Below are 17,310 nucleotides of genomic sequence, written 5' to 3' on the forward strand. Positions count from 1 at the left end.
ACCAGGACCGTAAACCACAAGGGAATTAATCAAATTGAAGCTAATTAAAATCACAAAGAACTGCAGAGTAACATGAGCAGTCATCCACACCCTTTTTCCTAAATCACAATAATACTTTCTTTACCACACGGCACAATGGGTTATTTCAGAGGGAAGTGCAATTGTGTTAAAATAAATTTATTTAAACTTGTAATAAATTGATTTAAACAGGGTTGATAAGTGGGAAACAGATTCTGGTAAGACAATTGTAATCGTAATTAAAACGAGAAGGGATCATCTAATTACAAAATAAAAATGGATCTTCCAACACGTTGGGAAATAAATATCAGACATTTTGCCATTGAATTTTTAATACTTTATTGACAACAGTATTTGGTTGTTTGTTGGTTTCTGTTACATTTTGTATTGAACTGGCAATTATATGTTAGCTGGGAAAGATATTCCTGCAAGTGATATACGCATCCTAAATTGTGAGACTCGAATAATAAACTGCACGATTCTCGGATTTAAAGGTCAGTCACCCAGAAAAACACACAAATAATGATTTCTCAAGATGCACAAGTGGGCAGTTACACCCATCCAACTGTCATTATGATGGATAATCAATTTATACAGTCAATACCTTGATGACTGAGAAATAGAATTATATTCTCAAATCTAATTAATTAACAAGTATTTAAGTTAGTAGACAAGAGCAATCAAGCCTTTAATCAAATGATCACAGGACTCCAAGATTAAGAGCCAAACACAACAAAGATCAATGCAAGTTCAATAGTAAGATGTGAAATAGAATGCATTCTGGTTCGGGTTTGCTACGAGCGATTATTAATGTTTTATGACAATTACCCGTGACAGGGATATGGGCAGTTGATAGGTCATTGCTGAGGCAACACCTGAAATCTAACATGCACTTTTACACATCGAAAGGATAATATGCAAGGGAATGGTCAGCATCATTAAATTAAGAAACAATTTGTACATACATATCAGGAACACGTCATCAGGTTCCAACCTGTTCAATTTGAGAAAATCATGGCAGATTAGATGATAATCTCAACTCCACACTCATCTACCAAGGTAAACTTTCACAACCTTGCATATTCACCTTTGTGAAGCTAGTGCTACATTGCATGCAAATTTATATCACTATGAAATGGAAGTATATTTTAAATTTACCTGTAGCCCAATGAAACTTACCTTAAGTATCCATGGAAATGGGTGATCTTCAAGGTCTAATTGGCGAATTCATCCACAGTGGCAGTGTAATAATTGCCCAATGACTACGGCACAATTCTAAGCACTTGACCCATAATGATGAGCTGAAATACAACTTTTTTGGGCCATGTGTGTTTAGGCAATTTTAGAAGATTTTTTTTAAATCCCCATGAGAAATCTACAATAATGCATTTGAGCCATTAAGGAGTTATTGCATGCACCCTAGTTTTCCATCATTCATTTCAGATTGTGTAGAACATAGACAATAGTCTGGATGGGAATGTTTTGACGCATCGTCTCAATCTCTCTGGAGCCAGGGCAGGAATTGACCACAATTGGAAAACTAGCTGCAGAGAGTTGGAGTAGCCATCTTCACCCTAGAAGAAACATTATAGCAGAGAGCAAATTATCAATCCTCAAAATACTATTTATGATGTTTCTTTATGTCCTTCTTCAGTAAATGACAATGCTGTGAAATAGTTACTTTTGCAAATCTCTGGTGGTTTAAAACAGAAATCCCCAGTAAGGTTTGTGATATTTAAGTGGAACTATTAAACATTTGAATTACATAGACAGCAGGAAAGTGAAAATAGTGCAGGGATCTCAACACTGATTTCAATTAAAAATACATATCCCGCAGTGGAAACTATATTAGAACCAAAAAAAAGCAGTTGAAAAGGGAGAACATTCCAAATAACATTGCATTTATAAAATTATTGCAAAGATTTCTCCAGTACATATATCCTTATCAATTAGCCTGCGAGATAAACTGTAAAATACATATCAGGATGCTGCCTGCTGGGATGGGAAGCAACAAGGAAAGTTAAGGAAACTTAGAAAACCCCCCAAAGTGCTGGAGTAATACAGCGTGTCAGAATGCATCTCTGGAGAATATGGACCCTTACTTCAAACTTACAATACATTTGTACATAACATTCCTACATACAAAAAGGTATTTTATAAATCAGTATTGTAACTGATCTAACATCCCAAGAAAATAAAGATGGGAGAAAATTCAGTGCATAGATGAGAAATTTTGCATTTTAAATTTGATTAAAAAAATTGTTAACCCCAAGCATCAACAATTGGAGTACTAGAGGTTTTAATGGGGACAGACGTATGCAGCACATGCAATATACATATATTAGTACTTGGATTCATTGCATGTGTACTTCAAGAGAATAACATTTTTAATTATTTGACCATTTCCACATGCCCGACACTTTGCCCATCTCCTTCGATCCATAGATGCTGCTGCACCCGCTGAGTTTCTCCAGCATTTTTGTGTACCTTCCACATTAGTACAACTGCAGTGACATTGGTGGGAAATATTATAGAAGAGTGAATGAAAGATCAAACCTACATGTCAACATACAAGATTCCACAACAGGTCAAGAATAGTCCATTCCTGTCATCATAAACATCTTATGAAGAATTGCCTCATAGGATGCACCAAGTCCTCAGAAAGTTTCAACTTCAGAGCCAATGAACCACTTCCAGTGTTGTTCCTGTACACAGGGAAACCCCAAAGCCAATCCCACAAATGAGATAAACAACCAGCTAAACCTATTATTTTGGCTGCGTCGCATGTCCCAAAACTATTCAAAGAGCAACCAAAAAAAAGACAACCCAGAGATCCACGTTTTTTTTTTTAAAGCTCAATACTTACCCAATGTGGTAGTAGGTACACACATTTCCCTTTTCACTTCTTCACATTCAAACCTCACATCTAATTTACCACTAATGTTGGAGATGATTATAGATTATAAATAAAAAACATCCAAAATCTAAACTTTCAAATGTGATAATTAAAACTGTAGAAAATTTTCAAACTTTGCTATGGATCTCCACTAATAGCTGAAATCTTCAATGAACTCACCCAAATCACTTTAAAACACTTGACAGAATTAGTAGCTTTTGCCAGTTTGGGACTATGCTACCAAACCAACATCAGCAAAACATTTAAATTTTAGCAACAATAAAGACCAGTACAAATCTGCTATTTATTCAAGAGGACTCATACAATAACCCTACCTTTAAATGTCAACATTTTACCAGAACTCCGGTAAACCTCCTATGATTAAAAAAAACAGGAAGTCGCAGGAAGAAAACATTCACCTGGTGCTGGGAATGGTAATCTCTAGTAAACAAAGTCAGAAAATTGAATTACTGCTTCCATGAAAATGAAGTCATTTGCTTCAGGAGATCTATTGTTGATGTAGATAGAAATGTTCATCTATTTAAACATCTATTCACCGAAAAACGTTAACTTTAAGCAAAATCCAAGATAGGCTCCCACTGGGAATCCTCATGACACTTCTACGTAAACTTAGAACACCATCAAAAACGATAAATGATTACCATATTAAGTAACCAGATTTTTAGACTTTAGATACACAAAAAAAAAAAAAAATAAACAAAAGAATATCCCCGGTAAATAAGCATCAAGTACTTTCTGATAGGCCAAGCACAACATACAGAATGCAAATAAGTTTGCCTAACATTTTGAATTAGCTATCCACTGATCAGTATTAGAGAGATCAGAATTACTTAGCTGTAATATAAAGAACAAACTATCCAAAAAAGTCAAATACTCAGGAACTCACCAACCCAGTACCAGATTTAAAAAAAAGGACGCTCAATTGAAAGAGATACCAGTGGGCTACTCACACCCATGGAAGCTATATTCCCCCCCATTAAATTAAATTGTGACAATTTTAAAGGAGAAAATGAAAAGCCCTATTTATTTTTTGAGTGGAAACAAGATGCAAAATGAACATCTTCGAAACACTTATCAATGTTTATGTTTGGAGAATGAAATCAAAACCTGTAAAATATATAAAGACCTAAAAAGGTTAACTTTTAATGTACGAGATACATTCTTAAGAAATTTGCATAATTTCCACATTTATTTTTCTGTCTTTTATCGTGTCAGAATGCAGAGACGAGAATGTTCAGTCAAGTTAAATTTTTATTAAGAATTACCTACAATGACATTTTAAAAAATGGGCTTCAAAACACACTTAACTCAAGCAGTCATTTATTATTCATTCACAATAAACTCGCAGAAAACACAAACGTACACTCTTGTTCAAGATTAACACTGAGCTCACACAAGTCATCTCCGGCAGGCAATACACAATACACTCCCCAGAATATTGTTCCTTCATAACACCACATCATTTCACTTGTCCACACTTACAAATCAGTAATACAAAAATACATCACCAACCATTCGGCACACATGGTTAACAGGGAGGGGAAAGATACAAACTATTCAGGGGTTGAAACTAGATTAAAAACATTAGCAGTCCTCTTTGTAGGGACTGATAGAATTGCATTTACCAAACAACCTGCAACTTAATTCAAGCGTAAAGCAAAATTATTTTATTGTGCACTTTATAATTAGAAGAATGTTTATTTCAGTTAGAATTAAACCTTTTGCAAATATTTATTTTCTAACTCAAATTGCAACCCAATGTTCTGATTTTTTTTGATTTTTTAAATACTACCAAACTGAGATTTTCTTGGTTTCAACCCCTGGAGAAATTCATTTCACTAAACACAGTCAACATTTTCCAATTACTCAAGGTACAAGCAAATATCACCACTCCATAGTTTTTTCTCCCTCATCAGCCACGGACGTCCTTTGTGAATACAAGAAAAACATTCGTACTGTATCCCACTTCTCCTCTGCATTCTCTCACCATGCCAAGGGATTGAGAGCCACATCTTTCCATGCTTTAAAATGCACCACCAGGTCTGCATGCGCTCTCTCCTTCCTCGCTCATACTAGCCCTCTCATTCGTCGGCACCATCATGGCATCAATCCCATACCAGGCATCAACTTATGTTATTACAGCTCTGCATTATATCTTGTTTCACAGCGCTGATAAACGAATCGATGAAAAGAACAGTAGAGGACAAAAATGGAACACCAACCGTGGTCCCTTTGAATAGAACCTGAACCTCCGTGCAGCCTGTAGTTATGTGGCGAAATGGTTTAGAGAAAGCATTTTCTATACATATGTAGGTGCTCATGCTTGGAGATCCAGACCACTCCTTAAAAAAAAATTCAATTATGAAAACTCTACATAATATTCTATTAAACATTAGATCAAGTTTTTGTACCCAAGTTAAAAGATTTTCTACACAATGTTGCTCATTTCCTATTTGCAGCTGCTTAAACAATACCTCCACAACCCTCCTTTGGCTAGCAGAGCTGGTAAAGACTACATTCAGAAGGGAGTTAATTCTAAACTTTAAGATGGATAATTTGGAATGAAACAGCAATATCCCAGTGCACATAGATTCACTACTGGACATTCAATGCAATGAATGATCTAATCTGGAAAACCAGCAATTCAACAAATGTATCAACAATATATCTTTAGCAAGGGTCTTTTTAGATTCTCCAATGCTGCTCTCATAGCATGGTTACGTAACTTGCTGATGTCCAATGTGGAACTCGAGTGTTATTTGCTAGTACAAAGCCAAGAAAACATTTAGAAGAATTATGTAGATCTGGCAAAACTTAACCATGATCCTGCAGAGGTTATACAATTATAAATGAAAACATGGGTGCAATTTGCACATTTCAATTTTAAAATGCTTTGGATTCAAAAACATACCAGCCTTTAACTGTAACTCATTCCAAAACCTTTAGCTCACCAATATACTTATAGATGTTTATGACATTTTCAAAATTACAGAAAGCAAAGGGGGTGTTACTCTTAAATGTAATAACATTTGAAAATAATACTCCTAATTGCATTGAAGGCATAGTGTCTATTCACTTATGTCATTATGCACATTAAACAGAAAAGACTTGGAAGCAGGAACCAAATTTGCAAAATCGAAGGCCAAATTATTGTAAGCCAAAAAAAATGCAGATAGAAACACAAAAGATGCGATTTAACAAGTCAATATTAGTTTAAATATTTGTAATCCTTTGGCTGGTTAAACTCTATTTGAGACTTCAATGAAAGCCCTTGCAAAAGACATCTGCTATAAAGATCATTCTCCCCTTTACCACAAATTTGCATTAAATTCAGAAAAAAATGGTTTCTATGGAGGATGTAAATAATACATCTACTGAGGTATAGACACAAGTGCACAATGGTTATTAAAGGTCCATTATCTCCACTGTGGGGAAAAAAAGTGAAGATAACCAAATCCAAATTGATACTCAGCTCCGATTACCCAATGTAATGCCTTTTCAGCAACTCACTTTTTCATTTAATGAGAACATTTCAAATAAATTCTATGACCAGACAGGGAAATTCACTCAACATAGTTCATATTCAAGAAAAGTTAATTGCAAGAAGGAATGCCAATGGAGAAAATGCAAAGCCAATTAATTTGGGTAAACGTATTCACTGGTATTATGAGAAAGAGTTCATCGTGAGGTACTGGTAAAGTGGTTTTGTTTTTAGATATCTTTTGGAAGTATTTTCTCTATACAGTTTAGAACTGTTTTGGGTACACACAAGATAGAACCTGGATTAGGAGAAGTGAATTTAACCAATTTAAAAAGGCTATCTTGGTACAATGATAGCATTATTACAAAAAATATGCAGTTTACTAGGTAATAAAAGGTAGAAACCTTTGTCTACCCTGCACATACATTTGGAGTTAAACTGCACCTCAGTCAGCTGAAGTTATAACTTCATAGTCTTCAATAGGAATGAAAGGGCCGGGTTACCCATGCTGTTCAACACTAACTTGGACATTGTGTCAAATGCTCAACACAACTGAGAGACTGGAGTTCATAGAAGAGTAACAACTGTGTGCACATAAATTACAGTTCATTAGTTTAAGAATTAAACTCATGACAGAACTACATACTGCAGTATGAATCAGGAACAGGAAGAAGCACTTTCAAAATTCACCTTATCATCAGTGTCTTGAATGACATTGCAAGGCAACTGCTTAAAAATTTTCTTCAATTATATAGCAAGAAAAAGTTTGTGAAAACCTACTTTTGTGTTTACTTACCATTATTTAAATCTCTACACTCTTTCTTCACATTTGCTAAGCACGTACAAATCTTTTTACATTCCCCAACCCGATGATTTGGACTCCATGCTGGATCCAAACCCAGAGCTGAAACCAGGACCACCCGAATTGGATGCCGACCCCCAACCTAATGCACCGGAATTTGAGCTATACGTATTATTATTTGTTCCAAATGGCTGATTCTGTTCCCTTGGTACATTGCCTTGATTTTGCTGTGGGTTTGCCCCTGCAGCACCAGATTGATTCTGTTGACTAGCCAGCATTCCCATCATTCCCCAACTACTCTGTAGGGCTGCCTGGGCTGCAGCCATCATTGCTGGGTTAATACTAAAAGCTCCAAAATTCATTCCTCCCCCACTCATGTTACTGTTCGGACTGCCACCCAATCCTCCCCCACCACCCCTGTTGTTTCCAAACCCACCCTGATTGCCAAAGCCACCCTGGCTGTTTGGGAATCGTCCTCTATCTATCTGTTGTCTAGCATTCAGATGCTTAGGTTCGGCATTGGAAATATGCACGCTGACCCCCTTAATGATCAGATCTTCACCACACAGAGACTGGGCAACCTGTGAATGAAAGCAAACCACAATGAAATTATGCAAGATAATAAATTACTAATAAGTAATTAACTACACAATGATGCTCAGCTCTCTGGGATGCAGAACCCCTCTTGGTTATATCAATTCCAATTTAAATAGAAGAACCACATGAGAAAATATGCAATTCTAATACTTTATCAAAACAGAAAAAATAAATAAAAACAAAAGCATTAATATGCTTCATACAATGCTTATACCGAATTATTCCCAGTGCTTCAACAAGACTTATTGCAAATAATGATGCAGCTCAAAATTATGTCTGTAAACAAATTGTGACATCATCCCTCAATTCAATAGTCACCAGAATTGCTTATGCTTATAACTATGTAATATCCCAACTTAAAATATCTTAATATACTGGCACCTATAGTACACTAAACTGGAGTATGGCTTTTCAACATTTTTTGACAATATTATATGTATCTTTAAATATCTGATTATGTGAATGAACCAGAAAGTAAATTGCCTGATAAAGTCTTCTGGTCAGAAGTATATGACACTTACTTGGGGGATGGAATATACAATGTAAAACAACAAAACTTACAAACTAAAGCTCAGATTTTAACTAACTCAAATCTTAGAAAGCTAAAAGTTTAGCATTTTCATTATTATAGAAACCTACCTGGTCATCAGCAAAAGTGACAAAAGCAAAAGCACGGAAAGGTTTAGGTATAAATACATCGGTGACATCTCCAAACTGGGAAAAAAACTGACGGAGTTCATCAGCACTCATGTCCTCAGTGCAGCGGCCCACAAACACTTTCCTGCTTCTTAATGGCTCATCTGCATTTTGCTGAAAAAATAAAATGACATATAATATCAGGACATTTTCCTTCCTAGTGAAGCAGATTTGCTGCTTTACCATCCAGCTCAACACTTCAGTGGTGTTGGACAAGCAGATTTCCCCAGACTATTAGTACTGTAATTCCCAATTAATTTTTTTAAAGTTAAAGTAAAATGAGAAATGTACTGCTAAACCCAGTATATTTAAAGGGAGTGCAAGATCAGGTGGCCTGGCGAGTGGATAGTGAGAATGGTAGACATCAACTGATGAGCCGAATGCCAAATCACTGAGAATTTAGAATAGTTCAATGGGGAACCATTGCAGTTTTATTGTGCTATCAGGGGAATGAACTGGACAAAGATAAAAAACTGCACGCGCAGGAAACTTGAAATGCAAAACAATTGAAAAATAAATATTAGGTAGCATCTAGACAAAGAAACAGATAACATTCTAAAGAAAAAAATTAAAAATGCTGGTGGACACTAAACAGGCCAGACACCATCTATGGAGAGAAATGGATAGTTGACATTTTAAGTTCCTTTAGGAACATTTTAGGTTACCAATTAACATTTTAGGTTAAGACCCTTTATCAGAAGAAAACAATTGGAAGAGATGGCCATGGAGGCATGCAGACAACAAAGGAAATATGAAATTGAGCTGATAAAGCAAAGGCAGGCAATATTACCGCGGATTAAATTGGAAATTTCCTCTGGTTGATGTTAATACACGAACTGAATGGCTTACGAAATGCTGGTTGAGAAAAAGTTATATTTTGATACAACCAATGTAAATCTATGGAAGGCTTATGTAAATTCACCATATTCTTGGACTGATAATAACCACTCAGAGTTTGTGTTGTGTTTCCAGCTTTATTTCAAATTTCTAAAAGCTGCAGATTTTTATCTTACAGCAGTTGCCAACCCATTCAATTTGATTTCAGAATGAGCTTCCACTCACAAATCGTTCCAACTGCAAGAACACATTTATAGCTCTCACATTCCTTGATCTACCATTGAAGACCTAACCTGCATTATCTCGCGAAGACTATTCCAAAGCAATTCCTAGCCATTTTACATCTAAAAATCAGCCCATAAAAAACTTGAGCCTACATCCTATTTTGAAACAAGCCCCATTTACACAAAAATAAAAAAAATGCAAATGTTAAAAATCTGTGCTTAGTCTGCAGAAGCGAATCCAAACTGTTGCCTGCCACTTTAATTCCCCATGCTACTTCGACCCGTTTGTGGCCTCCTGCACTGCAGAATTAGAGTGCGGGAATAATTCTGATAAGAGGGGCAAAATTAACCTGCTTAGGCTGGATGAATTGCATTTAAAAAATGTCCATCCATGTCCTCACATTGAATGAGCACATGAAGGTAGACAAATAAGGAAAATGGATGGAAAAGGTCAGAGAAGGATACATAACACCAGAGTTTAAAAACCAAGATTAAGATTAATTCAAGGCTTGAGGTTGCTTACGTTTGTACATTGTAAACACCTGAAACGTGTTATACAAGGAAGATATATTGCAAATGTACATTGGATTATTATTCTGCGGATAAGAAACAAATCATTTGAATCCCTGAAATCTGCTCTGCTATTTAATAGGCTAATGGTTTACCCAATTTTAACTCCGTAGCAATACAGACTACTGAGTTTAAAAAGAGTTCAGGCCAACAACTGTGAATGATATTGAAGATTAAATTTCAGGATAATTATAGATACAAAAACAAGAGCAGTGAGAGACATGAGGTCTACTACTATCCTAGTTTCAGTGCAAGACAAAGGAAAATTAGCACCAAAAGATGTGGAATTGATAAGGGACAGAATAGAGACGATTTCAAAAATTTTGACAAATAGAAAAAAACAATTCAATTTGACAAAAACAAATTGGACCGTGGTAAATTGAAGGCAAAGAAGAGAATTCGTAATAGAATATTCTTTAAGCAAAAGTGTTTTGGCTACAGAATAAGTACATTCCCATAATACAGGATAGGCAATCCAAGCCAAAGCTCCCTTAACAAAACAAAAGCATATATGACAGATGCAGGCATTAGTCAGAACTGAGCAAATTCAAAGAAAAAAGAGAAAGAAAGGTAGGTTTACAGAGAAGGTAGACAAAAATGCTGGACAAACTCAGAGAGTGAGGCAGCATGTATGGAGAGTAATTCGGACTGTAAACACCTATCTCACCAGGGACTAACTCTACTGAACGTTTTTCTTTCCATTATTTATTATGTAAAAGAATATGTGTGTTATGATTGTGTTTATAGTTTGTTTGGTTGTTTGTCTTTTGCACAAAAGTCCGCGAGCATTGCCACTTTCATTTCACTGCACATCTCGTATGTGTATGTGACAAATAAACTTGACTTGACTTGAGAAGGAATAGGCGACTTTTGTCAAGGCCCTTCTTCAGACATAGAAATTTGCTTTCAGCTCTTTATACAGTATTTTTCTTCTCAGGAAGATGTTAGCATAAACTAACTACAACCTGATGAAGAGAAAAATAAAAGCACATACCTTGGAATTGGGAAGTTTGCAATCACACCATCGTCCATCAATCATGTGTCGTTGCGACATCACTTTCACTTGTGTTTCATATTCTGTGAATCTGACGAAGCCAAACCCTTTTGAATTCCCAGTTTTGGTATCTCTCTTCACCTGTAGATGTACGAGTTATTTCAGAAGATTTATGCAAGGAATTACAAGAAGCCTCCATGTACAGCAAATTTCTATTGCATCAAAATGTTTAATATACAAACTTTAAAAACAAGATTGCAACCTCAACACACATTCAACCAAGTTAAGATTTAATCAGACTCAGGTTCGACCAGGCTACGGGTGCTGTCTGTATGGAGTTTGTACGTTCTCCCTGTGATGGCATGCGTTTTCTCAGAGATCTTCGGGTTTTTCCCCACATTCCAAAGACGTCCAGGTTTGTTGGTTAAATGGCTTGGGTTTGTATACTTGGCATAAGTATAAATTGTCCCGTGTGTGTTTAGGCTTGGCGGTGTGTGTGTGTGTGTGTTTAGGCGTGTGTGTGAGAATTGCTGGTCGGCACACACTCGGTGGTCCGAAGGGCCTGTTTCAGCACCGAATCTCTAAACGATATTTAGAACTAGACTAATCACACGGGAGGGCTGGTCCCCCAACGCAATATTTCACCTCTCCACAAATTCCAATATTGGTGGCCAGTGGGGGGCATTCTGGAGTGCTAGTATGGGTGCTGTGGGCTGAAGGGTCTGGTTTCCAGAGGGCTAGTATGAACATTGTGGGCCGAATGGATTCTTGGACTGGCGGCTCAGTCACTCAAGCCTGTTGTGCTGGCAGCTCACTCACAGCTCGTGGGCTGGCAGTTGACCCATGACTATGCCTTGAAAATCCATTTCAAGCAGGGTGCAAGGCCACCAAATTCAAGTGCAGTTTCTTACCACTTCAAGCAAGGTGCAAGGCCACCAAATTCAAGTGCAGTTTCATACCATTTCAAGCGATTCGGGACCCCTCCCTTCTCCATCGTGCAGAGACTGAGCCACGCCAGCACTTCTGGGTTTTAAGAGACCCTCCCACCAGTAGGGGCATGCCCTTCATGGCTTGATTGACAGGAGAGAATCTCAACATTTTTTTTAACACTAATAACTATTTTATTTTTTATCGATGGGAAAACACCCCGGCACCTGATGAGCGGAGGGGTAAGATGGCTACAAATCACAGCCATACGTGGTAGCGTTTTTTCTAAAATCAATATAAAGTTCAAGCTGGAAGTGGCCAAGACTTTTAATTATATAGAAGGCAACTTTAATTAGGCAAGGCAACTTTAATTAGGCAAGGCAACTTTAATTAGGCAAGGCAACTTTAACATTTCCAAACCAAAAGCAACACAGATTTAACATTTCCAAACCAAAGGCAACACAGCTTTAGCATTTCCACACTATATTGTCGAACCACATTAAGGGCACTGACAGGTCAGTAAAACCACTCAGTTTAGTAGGCATGTGTTCAGTGTTATTCACAGCTCAGACTGAGAGGCGTGACCCTCTCGCTCCCACATCTTGCAGAGACTGAGGCACTCAACATTTCCCGGTTTTAGTCCCTCAGGAGAGAGAATCTCAACATTTTTTAAACACTAAAAACTCTTTTATTTTTCATCAGTGGGAAAAATTCTCTTGTCCTGCGCAGCGGAGGGGGGACTCTAGTAAGATGGCCAAAAATCACAGCCGTAAGTGTCAGCGTTTTTTCTAAAATCAATATACAGAACAGGAAGTGGTCAAGATCAGACTTTTAGTAATAGCGAAGATAAGTTGCAGGATTATAGAGCAATGTGTGGGGAAATGGTACCTACATTATTGAAGATAAAAGGCAAAATGCTTGAAAAGCAACAAACTCAGCTCAAGGTAGACAAAAATGCTGGAGAAACTCAGCGGGTGAGGCAGCATCTATGGAGCGAAGGAAATAGGCAACATTTCAGGCCAAAACCCTTCTTCAGACCTTCTTTCTGCCCGAAACATTGCCTATTTTCTTCGCTCCATAGATGCTGCCGCACCCACTGAGTTTCTCCAGCATTTCTGCCTACCTTCGATTTTCCAGCATCTGCAGTTCCTTCTTGAACAAATTCAGCTCAAGAATGTGTACAAACTTAAAATTTGTGTACAAATAAAATTAAAGTTTCAGCTGTTTGGTACAAATTATTTCTGCAAACAAGATTTATAATCAACACAAAATTTAAGAGTAGTACGAGAATCCTAAATTAATCTGTACTATACAACTACAGAGTTGTTTGTATATAGCAAAAATATAGATTTGGAAAATGTTATGGTCAGAGTGTATTTGGATGTTACAATACAATGCCACCTGTGACATGAAGCTCACCTGTACCATAATGACTTCACCGAAAGTACTAAAATAATCTTTTAAATCCTGCTCTGATGTCTTCCAGGGAAGGCCAAGAATGATGAGGTCCGATGTCTTCTGAACTGCTCTCTTCACTTTCACAGCTGAAGATGCATCAGTTTCATCCATTTTCCTTTTGTTGTCTAGATCCAAAGACAAACAGATATCTGGTTGTGAAATTGGTCCATCACATTCTACCCCCTCCCTTCCCCCTGGCGTCCCTAACAGCCAGGACAATATATCAACTTAAATGCAAAATGGTCCAGTCTAAACCTGAACAGAGGGGTATTGACCCTAAACATCACCCATTCCTTCTCTCCAGAGGTGCTGCCTGTCCCACTGAGTTACTCCAGCATTGTGTCTACCTTAAACCAGCATCTGCAATTCTTTTCTGCACATGCACATTTTAAAGTTAACTCAGACATGCACAAGTATAGGGGGGTTGCACGTAAGGTCACTGGGTCAGAGGGCTCGACTCACGGAGCCGCTAAATCCAATTGGAAGACATCCGTCACTTCTGGTATATGTTATTAATGCTAGAAACGCGTACTTTCCCACCTGTTAAAAACCGCCAAAATGTTGAATTTTTGCGCTGAAAAAAATTGTGGGGGTCGGGGTAAATGTGAGAGACATGGACCCAACTTTAGAATTCTAAAAGTGAAGCGAAATGAAGGTATAGAGAAGCGAGAACTGAAGGGACAACAACAGCTAAAGTGCTTGGTAAACATTGAAAATATTATGAATTATCGCATTTGCTCACTGCATTTCATCAAGTAAGGCATTATTTGTGTTTTATCTTGATTTCTTTGGCATCTAAAAATTCTCAGAAGTGATATATCTGGCTGTAAATTGTTCTTCAGATGCGTTTTCATTTTGTATGTAAAAACCCACTTGGTAACCATGGGCGATTTAAAAAAATTACAGCCAGATGTACCACTTCTGAAACCTTTTAGATGCCAAAGTAATCAAGAAAAAGCACAAATAATGCCTTAGTTGATGCAGTGAGCAAACGGCCTATGTTCACTAAGCACTTTGGCTGTTGTTGCCCCTTGAGCTCTAGCTTCTGTCTACCGTCATTTCCCCTCACTTTTGGAATTGTGAAGTAGGCTAAATGTCTCACACGCTTATCCCAATTTCTATAATTATTTACAGCGCAAAAATTGACAATTTCAGCGGGTTTTAACGGGCCCGCTACGCTGGAAACAATGGTAAGTGCCTACCTGCAGTACATCGCGTGTAATCCATTTGGAGTAGTCTAGCAACAGTACGGGTCATGGGTCGTGACCCGACTGCCGTGAAACCTCCCTATGGGAAACATCAGAACCAATGGTTTGTACCCATTACACCGAGCTGCAGCGTTTTTGTGTACCTTCAATTTTCCAGCATCTGCAATTCCTTCTTAAACAGAGTTCCATTTTCCTTTTACAACAAATTGTAATTTAAAAAATGAACTGGTACTTCCCATCAATACGGAATTATTTCCTGAATCTGCAAGGACAAATTCAGCACTCATCCTGCACTTGCACTGTTCCAGATGACAAAACACCCAGTTTCATGGATTTAGTGGATTTTCATTACGTAGATTTCTATATCCCAAAGAACATGGAAACCAAGACTGAACTCCAATTGTGTCCTAAGATAATCTTTGAAAGGCAACCTTGTGTCTCTAATCCTTGCAATAAACACCAACATACAATTTGCCTTCAACATTTACTGAAACTGCAAGCTTACACCTCCTGAAATCAGCATCTTCAGATCCCTCTGATCAAGGCATACTACATCCCCTTCCCAGGGCCCAAAACAACAAAAGATGCTGGAATCTGGAAAGCATTGACCGGCTTTTCAGCAACAGTGTTTGTTGCCCTAGAGATAGACGTGTTAGTTCTCAGGACCAGACAAGGGGAGTGATGTGTAGAACAAAGTCTCAAAATGGCTTAATAGCTGTGGTTGCCAGTACATTACATGCCCTGACCCAAAACGTAGTTTGTCTTTCCCCCCCCCCCCATCACAGATCCTGCCTGACCACCTGTTCCTCCAAAAGACTAGTTTTTTAACCAATTGGTGGGGGAGGGATGATACTCCCTCCAATCGTTTTGACTGATTTCTAGAGCATTCCCAATATTATTTTTAGATACTCATTATATTTTTTGAATAACATTTTCTGCCCCCTCTAACCATATCCCTCCTTCCAGTCTCACACCTGATTCCAACGGTACCTTCATTGCCTGGCAACAATTTTTGTCTCCTTTTCACCTCACACGGGAGAACCGAGTTCCTCCAGCAATTTGTTTTTCACTAATCACCCCAACATGTTGTCTCCTGTGCTGCCACGATTTTTTTTAACATTACTTTTTCCTCAGAGCAGTAGCAAGCACAACTGTGCCGACGCCTGTGCCACTAACCACCACCAGACCAGCCTGCCCCCTCCCCAACCAGGCAGACCTGCCACTAACCCCCTCCTTTCCCTCCGTTATAGGTGTCAGAGGTTATGGGGAGAAGACAGGAGAATGAGGTTGGGAAGGAAGCCATGATTGATTCGAGTAGATTTGATGGGCCGAATAGCCTAATCCTGCTCCTATCACTCATGACCATTTTCTCTCCCTACCAAACCTTGACGACCTGCTTCTCCCACTCCCTCCACCCTCCCTTCCCCTCCTCCTCCTCCCACGCCAGAGCAGACCAGGCCGCACCTTTCGGGTAGTTCACCACGTAGACCAGGTTGCCCCATCCGTTGTCGGGGGCGTGCAGGATGCCCTCCACCAGGCGCACCCCCCGCATACACTGGTTTTCCGGGTTGCGGTAACGCAGGCCGCACGACCCCGGGAACTGCGCCGCCACGGTGGACAACAGCACCGTGCCGTCGTCCTCCGACGGGATCTCCATCGGCTCCTCCGACTCCTCCTCGGCCACACGTATGTACTCTGCCATTGCCAGGGTGGAAAAGAACAAACGCAAACGCGTAGCTATAACGGCGAGAAAACAAAAATTAAGACGTGAAAAGCCTCGGGAGGAAGGTGAGCCCGGACCGTTGGTCGTTCAACGACGGAGCCCGACAACAAGCTGACAAAATGGAGGCGGCTAGTCACCGACACGCGCTTTCAACCGCTTCTGCGTGGCGCGTCATCAGTTCTTGGGCCTAACGTCGCCAGTAACGGGGCTGAACGTCATCACATGCTGCAGTTGTCACCAAAGTCACCCCCCACATCGGCGAAAACATGTCCGCTCGTCGGAGAGCTTGACTGTAAAATGCATTTTCTTCTAAAGTGCCTGGTAGGATTGTGAATTGGTCACTGTTATTTTCACTTATTAGAAAATCGAAGGAAAGAATTGGATATCTTTTATTTTCCTGCCATGTGGTATCCCCATCACGTGTAGGAAGGTAATGCAGGAAATATCAAGTCAAGTCACATTTATTTATATAGCACATTTAAAAAACAACTCTCGTTGGCCAAAGTGCTTTACATTTGTTATAAGAATAGTATAAACAAACAAACTACACACATATATACATATAGCCCTCGCTCAGTGGACGTCAGGAAAGGCTTGGGAGTATAGGGTGATTTCACGAAAGGTCACTGGGTCATAGGTCTTCACGCACGGAGCCGCAAAATCCAACTGGGGTACATACGTCACTTCCGGTACATGTTATTGATGCTAGAAACGTGTACTTTCAAACCTGTTAAAAACCGCGAAAACGGTTAGTTTTTGCGCTGTAAATAACTGCAAGTCGGGGTGACCGTCAGACACAGCTGTCCTACTTTAGAGTTCCAAAGATTAAGAAAAACAAAGGTAAAGAGAAGAGAGCTG

General features: G+C 38.8%; 1 protein-coding gene across 2 annotated transcripts; it reads right to left on the bottom strand.

The window, feature by feature from the left end:
- Window positions 1-332: 332 nt before the first annotated feature.
- LOC129711619 (TAR DNA-binding protein 43) lies at window positions 333-16,929 on the bottom strand. 2 transcript variants are annotated; one of them, XM_055659392.1, is made up of 6 exons: window positions 16,194-16,926; window positions 13,483-13,646; window positions 11,137-11,277; window positions 8,455-8,625; window positions 7,655-7,799; window positions 333-1,592 (listed from the first exon to the last, which is right to left on the bottom strand). In XM_055659392.1, exons 1-6 carry the CDS (start codon window positions 16,429-16,431, stop codon window positions 1,588-1,590), a joined length of 864 nt encoding a protein of 287 aa, XP_055515367.1. In that variant the 5' UTR covers window positions 16,432-16,926; the 3' UTR covers window positions 333-1,587. The 2 variants fall into 2 exon arrangements, with proteins under 2 accessions (XP_055515367.1, XP_055515366.1); XM_055659391.1 differs by lacking the exon at window positions 333-1,592 and having other exon boundaries at window positions 4,169-7,799; window positions 16,194-16,929.
- Window positions 16,930-17,310: the final 381 nt, after the last annotated feature.

The sequence above is a fragment of the Leucoraja erinacea genome, chromosome 30 (genome assembly GCF_028641065.1).
Source record: "Leucoraja erinacea ecotype New England chromosome 30, Leri_hhj_1, whole genome shotgun sequence".
Taxonomy (NCBI): domain Eukaryota; kingdom Metazoa; phylum Chordata; class Chondrichthyes; order Rajiformes; family Rajidae; genus Leucoraja; species Leucoraja erinaceus.

Bases quoted from the DNA above. Each gene is read 5' to 3' on its own strand.
- LOC129711619 (XM_055659391.1), bottom strand. From the start codon at position 16,431: ATGGCAGAGTACATACGTGTGGCCGAGGAGGAGTCGGAGGAGCCGATG. The intron at 11,278-13,482 runs GTGAGCTTCATG...GTACATCTACAG, and splicing joins GTGAAGTCATTATGGTACAG to GTGAAGAGAGATACCAAAAC. The intron at 8,626-11,136 runs GTATGTGCTTTT...TTATTTTTTCAG, and splicing joins GCAAACTTCCCAATTCCAAG to CAAAATGCAGATGAGCCATT.